The sequence below is a fragment of the Podarcis bocagei genome (genome assembly GCF_964188305.1).
Source record: "Podarcis bocagei genome assembly, chromosome: 2".
NCBI lineage: Eukaryota > Metazoa > Chordata > Lepidosauria > Squamata > Lacertidae > Podarcis > Podarcis bocagei.
Window position 1 is genome coordinate 22,921,914 of NC_138126.1, and position 13,861 is coordinate 22,935,774.

General features: G+C 43.8%; 1 protein-coding gene across 1 annotated transcript; it reads right to left on the reverse strand.

Annotated features, from left to right (window-relative positions):
* Window positions 1-1,386: 1,386 nt before the first annotated feature.
* Window positions 1,387-13,349, reverse strand: LOC308580801 (zinc finger protein RFP-like). Its single transcript, XM_081182982.1, has 7 exons — window positions 12,782-13,349; window positions 11,082-11,177; window positions 9,598-9,828; window positions 6,449-6,471; window positions 5,711-5,829; window positions 4,196-4,252; window positions 1,387-2,561 (listed from the first exon to the last, which is right to left on the reverse strand). The coding sequence occupies exons 1-7, from the start codon at window positions 13,199-13,201 to the stop codon at window positions 2,044-2,046; spliced, it is 1,464 nt and encodes a 487-aa protein (XP_081039108.1). The 5' UTR covers window positions 13,202-13,349; the 3' UTR covers window positions 1,387-2,043.
* Between the last annotated feature and the right edge of the window lie 512 nt (window positions 13,350-13,861).

Consider the following 13,861-nt stretch of genomic DNA (forward strand, 5'->3'; position numbering starts at 1 on the left):
TGATCCTTGCATGTGAGCTGGGGGTGACAGTCTGGAACCAAGAGACAGAGGGTGGCTTTTTTTGACAATCCCCCAACAGATTCTGATTGAACCCAACAGCAAAAGCTCTGTGATCCCTCCATCTAGGTGCAGTTTGTATGTAAACAATACCATATGTCATAAAGAGACCAGTCTCTACTGTCAGCGTCAGATTTAGGGCTGTTGGTGGTTCCTGAGGAGGCACAAAATTGAGATAAGGAATAATTGAGGTGATCTATAGGGGACACCAAATTTTGGCCTTGCTCAAGGTGCCAGATTACCAAAGTCTTCCCCTGCTGCTAGTACCCAGTGTGGTGTAGTGGTTAGGAGCGGTAGACTCGTAATCTGGTGAAATGGGTTCGCTTCCCCACTCCTCCACATGCAGCTGCTGGGTGACCTTGGGCCAGTCACATTTCTCTGAAGTCTCTCAGCCCCACTCACCTCACAGAGTGTTTGTTGGGGGGGAGGAAGGGAAAGGAGAACACTAGCCGCTTTGAGACTCCTTCGGGTAGTGATAAAGTGGGATATCAAATCCATACTCCTCTTCTTCTTCCCAAAAGGGTACACAGACCAGCGCAAGATTTAGGGGTGGGTGGGATATCCCCCGCACAGGATGCCAAGCTGAGGGGGTGCAAAAAGTAATACACAAAGAAGGAATTATTGTGAAAATAAATATTTAGGGGGGTGTTACCAAATTTTGTCCTCGCTCAGGTAAGCACAGCTACAGCTCCTGGAATCTTCTGTTCGTGCAGATTAGGATGGTGTGCAATATAATACATTGAAAATAAAATACATTAAATATTCAATCAAAACAATAAAAAATAGTGACAGGATTTTTCAGCAGCCAACTGGAAAAATATATGGTATTCCACTAGCAGTATCCCACCACCCCTCCATTTCCAGCAGGGGTCTAGCTGGGCTTGCACTTAGCAGCATGCTCAACTGCCCAATGTTCAAAATAATTAAAAAAAAAAATTAAAAGGGGGGAGTGAGGGACAGGAGATTGGGGCCTCACACAAAATACAATACTCCATCTCGAAAACATGTATCTTAAAACAAAATATTGGCACTAACATTGTCATTTTTCTGGCACAATGCTAAGATGTTCCTATAGTTGCAGGCATTTCATGGGATGTGAGGTGATGACAGGCCTGGTTAATTGGCTAGCCTGGTTTTGTTATTTTTCTGGGATGGTGGGTTTCTTAGTTAATACTTACGCTATGAACATTATCTGTATCATTTTTGTTCAGTATGGTACTTTTAAAAAGTTTTTAGGATGCCTTTAATCTTCTAAGAAAAGCAATTTAATAAACTAAACGTATCATAACAGAACTGCAGCATAAAAAGTTAGTTGAGTCAAAACAAAGGTTAAAAGGATTTTTAAAATAATTTTATTGACGAATTAATGAAATGAGTGAAAGACTGCAATGGTGACAATGGAGATATCAAATTGCAGGTTTATTAAACATAAAAAGCTAAAGAGAAAAACCTGAGGAGTTACATGCTAATAAACAGTGTGGTTAATATAAACTAAGAATCAAAACCAGACAAAATATGGCCTTGCATTTAGCATGCAAGTTTTTAAAACTGCAAAATGCTGAGTGAGGGAAGAAGCTGATGATTATGAGAATCACAAAATGCGGTGGAGGATTTAACCCTTTCCACCTTTGCTTTGGTCCCGAGGATAATCCCTCTGAAGCTGCAACTTGCATTGGGAGGAAATTCCCCATTGGCACCACCAAGAGGGTGCAAAATTAAAGCAAAATTATTTGCAATATCATAGTGCTTCTTTTCTGTACTGGATTATAAAGCTATCATCTGCACAGTCAAACCAAAACACCTTGGTCCTTTGTTGAAGGGGAATGTGGGACAGCAGCATGGGATGGAAACAGACTTCCAAAGACAATGTGCACAGAAATGATATCCGCTGCTCTTTGGGACTAACACCTGGACTCCTGAGTACCCAGGCAAAGCAAGGCAAGGCAAGGGAAGGCAAAGCAAAGCACAAGCCAAGAACCGTGTGTTTTAAGAGCACAGCTGGAGGGGAGCTGATGAATTTCCAATCCGGAAAAAGGGGAAAACTTCCTCCCCTTCAAAATCAATTGACTGGAAAATAAACAGGCGGGTCTTATCTTCAGCATCATAAAAAGCCACCGTTCCTGCTTCATAGTTCAAAGAAACTTGGATCTCTACTGGATCCTCTTCTGGCTCCAAAACGGTAGGAGGTGAAGTCAGAGCTTTGTACTGATCATAACTGAAGCCCATCGCCCAGATCCCTTCATCAGGTTCAAAATCAATTTCTCTATCCCTCTCCACAGACTCACTGGCTACGCCCACAGCCCAATGGTCAACATCCTCAACATCCACTGTCCAATAATGTTTCCCAGAGCTGAATCCCTGCGTTCCAAGCACACAGCGGGCGTATTCAAACCTCTTTGGGTTGTAGGGGTAGTCCTGGCGGACATCTCCCCACCGTACTGATTTTCCATCTGAAGATACGATATACCGGGGATGGGCTGTTTCCGGATCCAACACCACATTTTCTGAAAGAGAACAGGAAGCAGGGCAAGACAAACGCTTAACAGAATTGGTTACTTCCGTAAGGTAGTGTACCGAGCTCACAAATTGCATGCATTCTTTAGAAGGGGAGAAATGCAGAACCAATTAGGCTAATTCATACAACCAAAGGACACAGGTGGCGCTGTGGGTTAAACCACAGAGCCTAGGACTTGCCAATCAGAAGGTCGGCAGTTCGAATCCCCACGACAGGGTGAGCTCCCGTTGCTTGGTCCCTGCTCCTGCCAACCTAGCATTTCAAAAGCACGTCAAAGTGCAAGTAGATAAATAGGTACTGCTCTGGCGGGAAGGTAAATGGCGTTTCCGTGCACTGCTCTGGTTCGCCAGAAGCGGCTTAGTCATGCTGGCCACACGACCCGGAAGCTGTACGCCGGCTCCCTCGGCCAATAAAGTGAGATGAGCGCCGCAACCCCAGAGTCGTCCATGACTGGACCTAATGGTCAGGGGTCCCTTTACATACAACAAAATTTGCATGGCGAGAATACAGGGGCACATGCAGGGTGAGAGTTGAAAGCTTGGAGACTGCGTGTGCAGAAACAAAGACGGAATTTACATTCACTGCTTCACCCACGTCTGCCTCTGGCAGGGGCAAAACTAGGATTTATTTCACTAGGGTCAAAGGCTCAGTTTGACTGCAAGGCGAGTGTCTCAATGGTGCCCCTCTGAAGGCTTCATAACAGGAAAAAACCCTGTAGCTATGGCTGTTTCTGGCACCACCCAGCATGGCCTGTGGTCCTTGGAAGGCTATCTTGAGAGACAGCCTTCTCTCAAGGCTGGATTGTTTTTGTACACAACAACAGCAGCAGCAAGGATGCTGATTGCCAAGGGGTGGAAAGGAGATAAAATTCCATCAAAAGAGAAGTGGTAAGCAAAACTGCTTGAATAAATGGAACCAGCGAAAATGACAGAAAAGATCAGGGATTGACCGACCCCAAAGTTTAAAAAGGAATGGGAGATTTATAGACAAGATTTAAAAGAACATTGTCCCCATATTAAAACTTTAGAATGCTTTGAATAACTCTCGGAACTGCGTAAGGGATATAATACAGGCTATGTTTGTTGAAAAATAAAGGAAAGGAACAAGGAAATAAAGAACCCACACCAAGGAGGTCGGAAGTCAATGGCTGAAATATTTTTGTGTTTCCGCATTGTACTGGTTTATTTTATTTTTCTTATTTGTGAATTATGTGCTGTTTTATTTTATTGGGTGTGTGTGTGTGTGTGTGTGTGTGTGTGTGTGTGTGTGTGTGTGTGTGGTTTATAAACCAATAAAGATTGTGTTTTTTTAAGGAAGGCTGTCTTGAAGAGAATGTGGCTCTTGAGCTGGAAAATGGTTAATGTAACCCTTTCCACAACACCATTTCCCCTGATCTAAGTCCCCCTTAAGCTATTTTCTTGCTAGGGTGGTGGTGGTTTAGACTGGAGTGAGAGCGCAGGGACTAACTCGCTTCCTCCGCCCCTCAGCACTGCTGCCAGGGCCTCAGTTCAGTTTGATCTCCCCCTGCAGCAGCTTATATCTGAAGACAGAAACATCAGCAGATCAAATGCTGGAACTCTCCAACATCTAGCCTGTTTTTGCTCTCCGGAACTAGCAGCTTACCTCTTATCCATTTTGATTTGACCGTGTTGGATTGAGAACAGTTGGGCTCAGGACAGTCTAGGAGGAGAAAAGAGAGCAAGGTAAAACGTCCATCATAAGGCTAACAGAAGGGACCTTGCAGCCTGTTTAACCACGCACCAATGAAGCATTGTTGTTAACTACAGTAATCATTCATAATAGTTCTTGACTAATGCATGAATCATGTTCCTAAGGCTAACTGACAGAGGAACAACATCTGTGATATGATGAATGATTCTGTTAAAAGCAAGGGCAGCTGTAGTGGTAAGAATGACAAACAGGATGATTAAGTGAATTCTAGGTAGCCAGGAAGAGGAGATGGGGCACATGCCACACACTTTGGGTAGCAAAGGAGGAGGAGGAGTTTGGATTCGATATCCCGCTTTATCACTACCCAAAGGAGTCTCAAAGCAGCTAACATTCTCCTTTCCCTTCCTCCCTCACAGCAAACACTCTGTGAGGTGAGTGGGGCTGAGAGACTTCAAAGAAGTGTGACTGGCCCAAGGTCACCCAGCAGCTGCATGTGGAGGAGCGGAGACGCGAACCCGGCTCAGCAGATTACGGGTCCACTGCTCTTAACCACTCCCCCCCCATACTTAAGGTGCACAACTTGCATAATGGTGACTCGATAGCAATAGACAAGAATGGGGAACTGGCCAGATTGTTCTCTCCTCCATCCCATCACAAGCCAGATTTGACAATCCCCTGATGTCATAATGATATCAGGTGACCCCCCTCCCCCCACTTCATGGGTCTAACAGAGAGCTTTGCAAGGGGCTTCACTAGGCCAGACTCTCAGCTAATTACCAGGCCTTGCAAGATGCTCAGCAAAGCTCTCTGCAAGACCAAACTATCAGCTGATAGGGTTTTTTTTCAGAGTTCTTTGCACAGGGCTTCTCAGGCACTGATTAGCTTACAAACCCCCTTTTGACTGAGCCTGGTCATTACCTGCCCTGCTCCTGATGGCGGGTAACACTACAATTCTATTACAGTGGTACCTCGGGTTAAGTACTTAATTCGTTCTGGAGGTCCATTCTTAACCTGAAACTGTTCTTAACCTGAAGCACCACTTTAACTAATGGGACCTCCTGCTGCCGCCACACCGCCGGAGCACGATTTCTGTTCTTATCCTGAAGCAAAGTTCTTAACCTGAAGCACTATCTCTGGGTTAGCAGAGTGTGTAACCTGAAGCGTATGTAACCCAAGGTACCACTGTAGTTCTATCTATAGTCAGAGTGGTCCAAGGTCGCTTAGTGTGTCTTATGCCTGAATGGAGACTCGACACTAGTCGTCCCAGGTCTTAGTCAGACCTTTTATCTAACCCATCAAACCACACTAGCACAAAGCCACTCACTTTTTCTAATAATGAGCATCATGGGGGGAAATCTATGGCTGCTGGCATCACCCTGCTACACTTCTCTTAAAGGTACAATGCTGGTGACAGTGCTGCACCACATTTCCTCCCTGCAATCCGATTTAGGCTTCTCTTTTACAAACCTCTGACTCTCCTCAGATAACTCGTCAAAGATGCACTTTCTTGAGAGAATTTCCTCAGCCTTTCCTTCATGTCTGCAGAAGCAGGAGTAGCTGGAAACTGAAATTTCTCTGTCTCGTATCTAGTGGGAGAAAGCGAGATAGTCAAAGGACCACCCTCAATCTAGTTGTCCAGTCCCTTATTTTAACTGCCACCTTTTTTGCTTCACAAAGGCTCACTTGCAGCTTCATCCACCACTTGATAGCATGGGGGTGCGATGATGGTAAAAAGTTCAATTTCGGCCTCATAGTTAATGGCACAACAGTGAATCCTGAAGTGTAGGAGCCTTATAGCCGTGCCCCCTCCAGCAAGCTTTTGAGTTCTCCAGAAATCTCTGGCCATTTCTAGATTACCTGCTTATTGAGCATACATACATGCCGATTTGCTTCAAAGAAGATTGGATGACATTGGTTGAGCATTCATCCTGATTCATTTACTAGTGAAGTCAAAGCAAGCATCACCCTATCACAATAAAATAAGAGGGTGATGTATTCCCATTATAGGGGAGTGGGACTGAGGGCAGGAAGGCCCTTAATGAAACCCAAAAGCCCTGCCTCAGTGACTCACCATTTTAGCCCAATGATGGTTCCCTGCAGCCTTAAAACAGTAGCTAAGAGGCCATTAAAAGGGTAGTTGGGGAGGAGAGAGGGGGCCCCAAGTAAGTCAAGCATTGTTATAAAGCAAAAGCACAAGGCACGTACCTGTCCAGTATGCTTCCAATACCCTGGAAGTGAAAAGAGCAAAGACAATTTAGCTACATTTTGCACACGGTGTAATTTCAATTTAATGGGTGACATCCAATGTTAATAATACTCAAAGCTATTGGTTTCAATGGGTCTGCTCAGAGTATGACTTTGCTGGACGCCAACAAGTTATTATCATCATCATCATCATCATCATCTCTCTCTCTCTCTATATATCTATATCTATATCTATATCTATATCTATATCTATCTATCTATCTATCTATCTATCTATATATATTAGAACTATTGTTTCTCTCTTTGCTATGTTTCAATGCCCTTTTATTGATTTTACACTGCTTCGTGCGGCTTTGTATTAACTTCTGTGCTAGGCTGCTACTGCCTCAATTGTTTTATCCGATTATATTTGTTTTTAATTGATTTTAAGTTGTGAACTGTGTAGAATGTAGAGTCATACCTCGGGTTACAGACGCTTCAGGTTGCGTGTTTTTGGGTTGCGCACCGCGCCGAACCCAGAAGTACCGGAACGGGTTACTTCTGGGTTTCGGAGCTTTGCGCATGCGCAGAAGCGCCAAATCGTGACCCACGCGTGCGCAGACGCGGCGCTGCAGGTTGCAAATGCGCCTCCCGCACGGATCACATTCGCAACCCGAGCGTCCACTGTAGTTAATTGGGTGGTATGTAGGTACAAAAAATTGGATGAACAAAGCAGTTTTGAGCCTCTTTCCCACTGTTGCTGTGCCTGTGCGAATGACAAAAATGTTCTTGTTATCAGATTTCTTCAACCCACTGATTGTCGTGCAGGAAGGTGGATTTACAATTGTACTTCATCCTACTCCTGTTACAGTTCTTTCGTCACCTTCTAACAGATGTCTTCCATGAAGCTGTTTTAATCCTCCAGATATCATTATGTTTCTTAGAGGTCTACACATTTGACAATGGCATTTTTCACATCCTAGTCTCTCCCCCTTGCACAGAAATGTCTCTTTGGCCACTCACGAAAGGATGAGGCTTCCTTGCCTGCTTCCTGCTAATTTTGCACAACGGTGAGGAAGGATCCATTGCATGGCCATTTCCTTAATTGTCTCTGCCCTCCTCCCTTTCCTAGGGTCAGGAGAAAGCTGGGTCAATTTCACCAGCGTACTTGGATCTCCCAATTGTAAACTTATCCCACGTGACTTCACAATGAAGAACCGTGGTCACAAGCACACTATACATTAAGGCACACGGCTTCAACCAAAGAATCCTGGAAACTAAGCTAGTTTTTCCCCTATGACATATCTAGCTAAACTCAAAGTCCCTAAGCACCAGAGGGCCTTTGGCTGATGTCATGGCCTCCCCTCAGCTGTCCTTGAAGGCGGATACAGGAAGATTGCTTATCTGGAGAGGCAGTGCCCTGTGACTGTGGACAAACAGAAACAACAGAGCATGGGCTTCTCCAGTGTCTTTATTATAGACATCCATACTAGCCTCATCTTACCAACGCTGCATAAGTACCCGGGGCACACAGGACAATTCTATACCTCCCTACTTTCAGGTACCAACCCTGCTACAACATACGTTGCCAGATTCTGCACGGCAGCACTCAAAATTTGTTGGATGACCTGTGCCACAAACTAGATATAATGGGCACTCTTATTAAGAGTGCTCTGTAGACTGATAGGTATAGTCTCACACTCTTTCACTCTTGTCTAATGTTCCTAACCCTTCTTTTAGATTTTCTTAGCTTCTTTTGGATTCTTATAGACTTTTTAAATATATTTTCTGCTTTAACTCATTTTAGTTTTGGGTTTTTTTAAAGGTTTTGAACAATTGTATCCCGCCCTCCTTATGCTGGCCTACGACCGTAATAAAGATTTGTTGTTGTTGTAAGCTAGTTTATGGTGCTTGAGACTGTAACTCTGCTACAGTTCCTAGGACTATTTAGATAGAGTCATGCACTTTCAAATGCATTGTATGGATGTGACCACAGAAAGGGAGAGGGGTGGCTGGTTCCCCAAACTAACACTCCACCGGGATTCAGAGTCTGCGTATTGCCTGATATGCAGGATACTATGAGTTCTCTCATAAACGCATGAAACAACTAAAGCAAAATCTATATAATATGAAAAATTATTTAACTCTACTAACAGAGAATATTCATTTTTCTCACATGTGCGTGAGAATTTCTTTAGGTTTGATTGTTTTCTAATACCATCTTTCTTCCAACATATACTTATCCCCTGTATGACTTCTTTGATGGACTGTGAGATTGGCTCTCTCACTGAACTTCTTTCCACATTCTCAGCACTGTTGTGGCTTCTCCCATGGATGAATTCTTAGATTGGAAGTCAGATCGGGGCTCAGAATGAAGCTTTTTCTACATTCCAACTAGTGATACGGTTTCTCCCCTGTACTAATTTTTTGATGGAAAGTGAGACTCATCTTGGAATTGAAGCTCTTTCCACATTCTAAGGATTTAAAATGGTTCCTCCCTACTAGGAGTTATTTCATGTGAAGTGAGACTTCTCTTATGAGTGAAGCTGTTTCCACATTCTAAGCAAGGATATGGTTTCTCCCCTGTATGGATTCTTTGATGGGAAAGATTAGAACTGCTGAATTTACATGGTTCAGCGTTCCATCAATTACCTCATTCATTTCAGTCTGCTTTACATACCTGGATTTGCATTCTATGTTTGACTATAAAGGGTAGGAATAAAGTGATAATCAATTACAAAATAACTTGACAGTCACATGTCCACTAGCTTCTTTGGCTTCAAAAAACATGGGATTCAATCCAACGCTATAGTCGTTCTACCCTTTGCCGTTTTTCAAGAGACTTGGGACTTTGAAAGTGGTTGCAACTCCAACTCATTCTGAGAATGATGAGGGATGCATACTCAATGAGAACAACTTACTTGCAAAAAAATCAACCATTGGTGGCCATTTTTCTTATTAAACCATTGCTTATCACACATGCAGTGAGCTGCTGGCCAGCTGCCTCTGCCAACCAATTTGTGCTGGCTATGAATCAATATTGGATTAGAATACCAGCTCCAAAAAATCTTTTGCCGATTGGCCACCCTTACCTGCCATCTCACCAATCAAGTCACCGATGCAGGATATTTCTGTCATGAATACATTCTGGTTCAGAATACTAGACCTATCTCCAAGAATTCATCTGGTGATTGAGTGCCCTTCTTTTCTATATCACCAATCAGATCGTTGATGTAGGATATTTCATCCTCAAATTTGTTTGCATAATCATTTCTTCTCTTCTCAATCTCCCTTTTTATGTCTTCCAACCTGGCCAGCTGGCGTTGCTCTTGTTCCTCCAAAAACTGCCGCTGTTGTTGGAATTCAGACACAATCTCCCCCCTCTTGGCTTCTGCCTCTTTCTACAATGGAGAGATACAAATGACAATGGGATGTTCTAATAGATTGCCCAATCCAGATCCTAATAATATCACATTGGAATACACATCACATACTCAGTGGGGGCTTTTCATAGAAAAATAGGTGCTGGTACTCACTGTGAAATTGTTATAGCAAGTGTCACACTTTTTAACAACAACAAAAAGATGTGCTGGTACTGCGTAGCCCCTGGAAAAAAGCACTGCACGTAATTGGAATTAAATTGATTAACGTCTCTTTCAGGTGTTCACATCAAATGTTAAGAAAACATATGAGGGTGTTAAATGAACACACCAGCCATTCACTGAACAGAAACTAAAATGGGATACAGGATAACATTAAAATATTTCAACTCCTGTGACTGTATTTTTTAAACTGTTTTCATTCATGAATTTCAAATTGTTTTAAACCAACCTGGGGTCTGCTGGTGAAGAGTAAAAAAAAAAAGTTGTTATCATCACATGGTACAAAAAGGTATTAACACAGGCACCATGCAAACCTATTCCACAAATTGGGGGCCACCAGCAAAAAAGCCCTTTCTCTGTCGCCCTCCATGCTTCAGAATGAGGGGGCATTTGGGAAAGTTGGTTTCAGTGCCAAACCCAGGCCTAAAGTGAAATGGATCCAGAAAATCTGTTTCACCCATAAATCTTGACTTGAAAGTAGCCTCAAACATATTCCAACTTCATGATCACAACAATATCAAGGCACTTATCTAGTCCTTTCCCCTTCCTAGATACTACAGTAATGTAAAATATAACATAGGTCAGGAGAATGTGGATCCTTATCAAATCACACTCCCAATGTACACAGATCCTTGCTCTCAAATGATAACGTTGCCAGTGGTGATCAGCTCACTGTAGACAGGCCTTAAAAGGAGGAGTTATGCACATGGGTAGGCAAACTAAGGCCCGGGGCCGGATTCACCCCAATCACCTTCTAAATCCAGCCCATGGACGGTCTGGGAATCAGCGTGTTTTTATATGAGTGGAATGTGTCCTTTTATTTCAAATGCATCTCTGGGTTATTTGTGGGGCCTGCCTGGTGTTTTTACGAGTAGAATGTGTCCTTTTATTTCAAATGCATCTCTGGGTTATTTGTGGGGCATAGGAATTCGTTCATTCCACCCCCCCCCCCAAAAAAAAGATATAGTCCAGCCCACCACATGGTCTGAGAGACGCTGGACCAGCCCGCAGCTGAAAAAGTTTGCTGACCCCTGAGTTATGCCAGTTCTTACCAATAGGTCCTGGCACGGCTTCTCACCATTTGATTTAACCGACAGAATCTTGCTTCTTTCTTTTTTCAGTTCCTTTAGATGTCCAAGTAGCACACCCTAAGGGCAGACAATGGGTGATATGGTAGATTTAAAGTTTCTGCAGACTGAGAATGTTTTATTTACAACAAGCAGCAGACTTGAAAATGTTTATAGGACGGGATAGGGGGAGCCTGCAGCTGACCAGAAGTTGTTGGGCTCTCAACTTCCATCAGCTGCCAGGAAAGCACGCCCACTGTTGTAAACAAAAATTGCCCTTTTCCCTTATGGGGTATCCAAGAGCCCGTATAGAGTCCTTACATAGGTTCCCTATTGGTAGGAGAGAATGACAGACGTCAACCAGAGAATATTGAGAAGCAAAGCAGCTAGTAAGCTTGATCTTTATTGATCTGTTGCAACAGGGTGCTCCCCTCACCCACAGGAAAGGAGGAACCCAGAACAATAGCGCGCAAGGCCTTATAAAGACTTTTGAAATTGTCACCCTGTAGATCAAGACCACCCCCAGAAACATCATACATACATCACAGAAGGGGTGTAACCTAAGACCACCCTCCAGATACATCACACCTACATCACAAAAAAGGCGGTCTAAAACAGAAATTTTGAATGTTGTTTTTCTCCTGTTGTTTATCTCATGTCTGGCAGGTTACTTGGTTGGATTTCCTGGAGAGCCTGGCTAGTCTTTTCTAATGATACAATACTTAGTTCCTGGACCAAGTCACAGGCTCACACCCTATTCAAACACAGACATACCCTTAAGACAGGATTTGTGAAGGAAAAGACAATGGGGAGGCTTTTCCATTTTCCTTTGACCTTGCAGAGAAAACATTTGGTCAGTTTGGGAATCAAAATGGTTCCAGGTCGGTCTTCCTGTGTTGATCTATGTATCTGCTTGGTTGGTACACTTATGAACATTGCCATATGTCTAAGACCATAAAATTCCTATCACAGGATCCACCCAGGCTTTTTTACAGAATCTGGATTTTAATATTTTTTTTGCATTATTAAAAAAAAAGCACTTCATGTGGCAACCTGTGAAAAAAAATCCAAAAAACAAAAAGGCAACCATTTCACTATAAATGTTATGCGCAAGGAAGACCCCGAGACAGAAACAGCTGTGGCTGCTTAAGACAGGAATTGCCAACCTTTGGGGGCCAATGGACACCTTGGAATTTTGAGGGGAAATTCCTGTAAACCCGTCACAAAATGGCTGCCACACTTGAAAGAGGCTGGCCTACAAAATGGTGTGGTGAGGCTGCCCATTATTGAGGGCGAAAGGTGGGTCTCTGGAAGTATCAAATATCAACCTTTGCAGAGAGCTCTGTGAACCACTATCACGCTTCAAACAGAATTGGCACAATGTGGTTTGAAACTAACCCTGATTGTAGATTTAAAACACCAGCTCTGAAAAGGGGAGGAGAAATATACCAAGTGAGGTGTTCACCTTCTATATCTGGGGAGGCTACTCACCTGTGACCCTCAAGGTGCTGCTACCCTACAACTCCCATCACCCTTGCCTGGGTTTAATGGGAGCTGGGTTCAAAACACCTGGAGGACCACAAGTTCCCTGTCCCTGTTCTATATCGTGGTTAGATTAGAGATATCACAACTGCACCGGGCATACACATGCAATTGCATTCTTTGCTAAAATGCACCGTCATTACCTTGTAATCTGCAGCAGCTCTTTCTGGGGAAATAACACGGTGGTTTCTGTGAGCCTTGGATCTCTCGCAGAACATGCAAATAAGGGTATTTTCTGTTGTGCAGAACAGACTCAGAGGCTTCTTGTGCTCCCTACACATTTTCTCCCTTCCTGGACTTTGCTCCAGCTGCAGACGGAGCTGCTTAGCCGCTTCCACCATGTTCGCCAGGCGCCGGTTGGGTTTCAGGCTTTGCAAGGAAGCTGTTCTTCTGCAATCCGGGCAGCAAATGGAAGCTCCCGATCTTTTCCAATACTTAGTGATGCAGGCTCGGCAAAAGTCGTGCTGGCACTCCGTGATCATGACTGGATCCTTGAAGTAATCCAAACAAATGGAACAAGTGACTTCGTCCTGAAGGTGTTTTGCTGGATCTGCGGTAGCCATGATCGCCCAAGAAGCAGCAGCAGCAGCTATTTTCCGAGAGCTGGAGGAGAATAGGCAAGCTCAGTTTCGCTTTCGTGTTCCTGCAATCGGGCGTTTCGTTTCTTCCCCAGGGAGAAAGCCTGGGAGAAGAGGAAGGAGTACTTCTATGTTGAGGCACTGACGCGGGAAATGGTGGATAGCCTCTTGCTACTTTTGACCCTAGTTAGCAGATTACTAATTAACTCAAAAGTATGAAATCGCTTTATTGGGTCACAGCTGCTGGCCAGGTTTCATTCAATACTCCTCTCTTGCAAGATGCAGCCCAAACACTTTCTCCGTTTTAAATATCCAGCCCGCATTGTGGTGGTGGTGAAGGGTTGCTTAGCAGCTTCGTTATACATCTTTAAGGCAAACACATTCCCCTTCTCCCAGGCCTTTCAAACTTTGTGTTTGCTACTATTGTTATAAGAAAAACTGCTCCTCTTTCCTTTCTGGGGTATTTCAGGAGCCCATATAGAGGGTTTCCTATTGGCAGGAGAAAAATAACAGTTTTTTGAGAAGCAAAGCGGCTAGTAAACCTGATCTTTATTCAAGGAACTGTTGCAACAGGGTCCCGCCCAACAGGGAAAACACTGAACAGTAACTTGTGAAATTGCCCACCCTGTAGTCCAAGACCCCCCC

What these genes read in the sequence shown, in the direction of transcription:
- LOC308580801 (XM_081182982.1), bottom strand. Translation starts at nt 13,201, where the DNA reads ATGGCTACCGCAGATCCAGCAAAACACCTTCAGGACGAAGTCACTTGT. An exon ending in GAGCTGCTGCAGATTACAAG is followed by an intron (nt 11,178 to 12,781) that starts GTAATGACGGTG and finishes GTCTGCCCTTAG; the next exon opens with GGTGTGCTACTTGGACATCT. An exon ending in AGCCGTGCCAGGACCTATTG is followed by an intron (nt 9,829 to 11,081) that starts GTAAGAACTGGC and finishes TCTCCATTGTAG; the next exon opens with AAAGAGGCAGAAGCCAAGAG.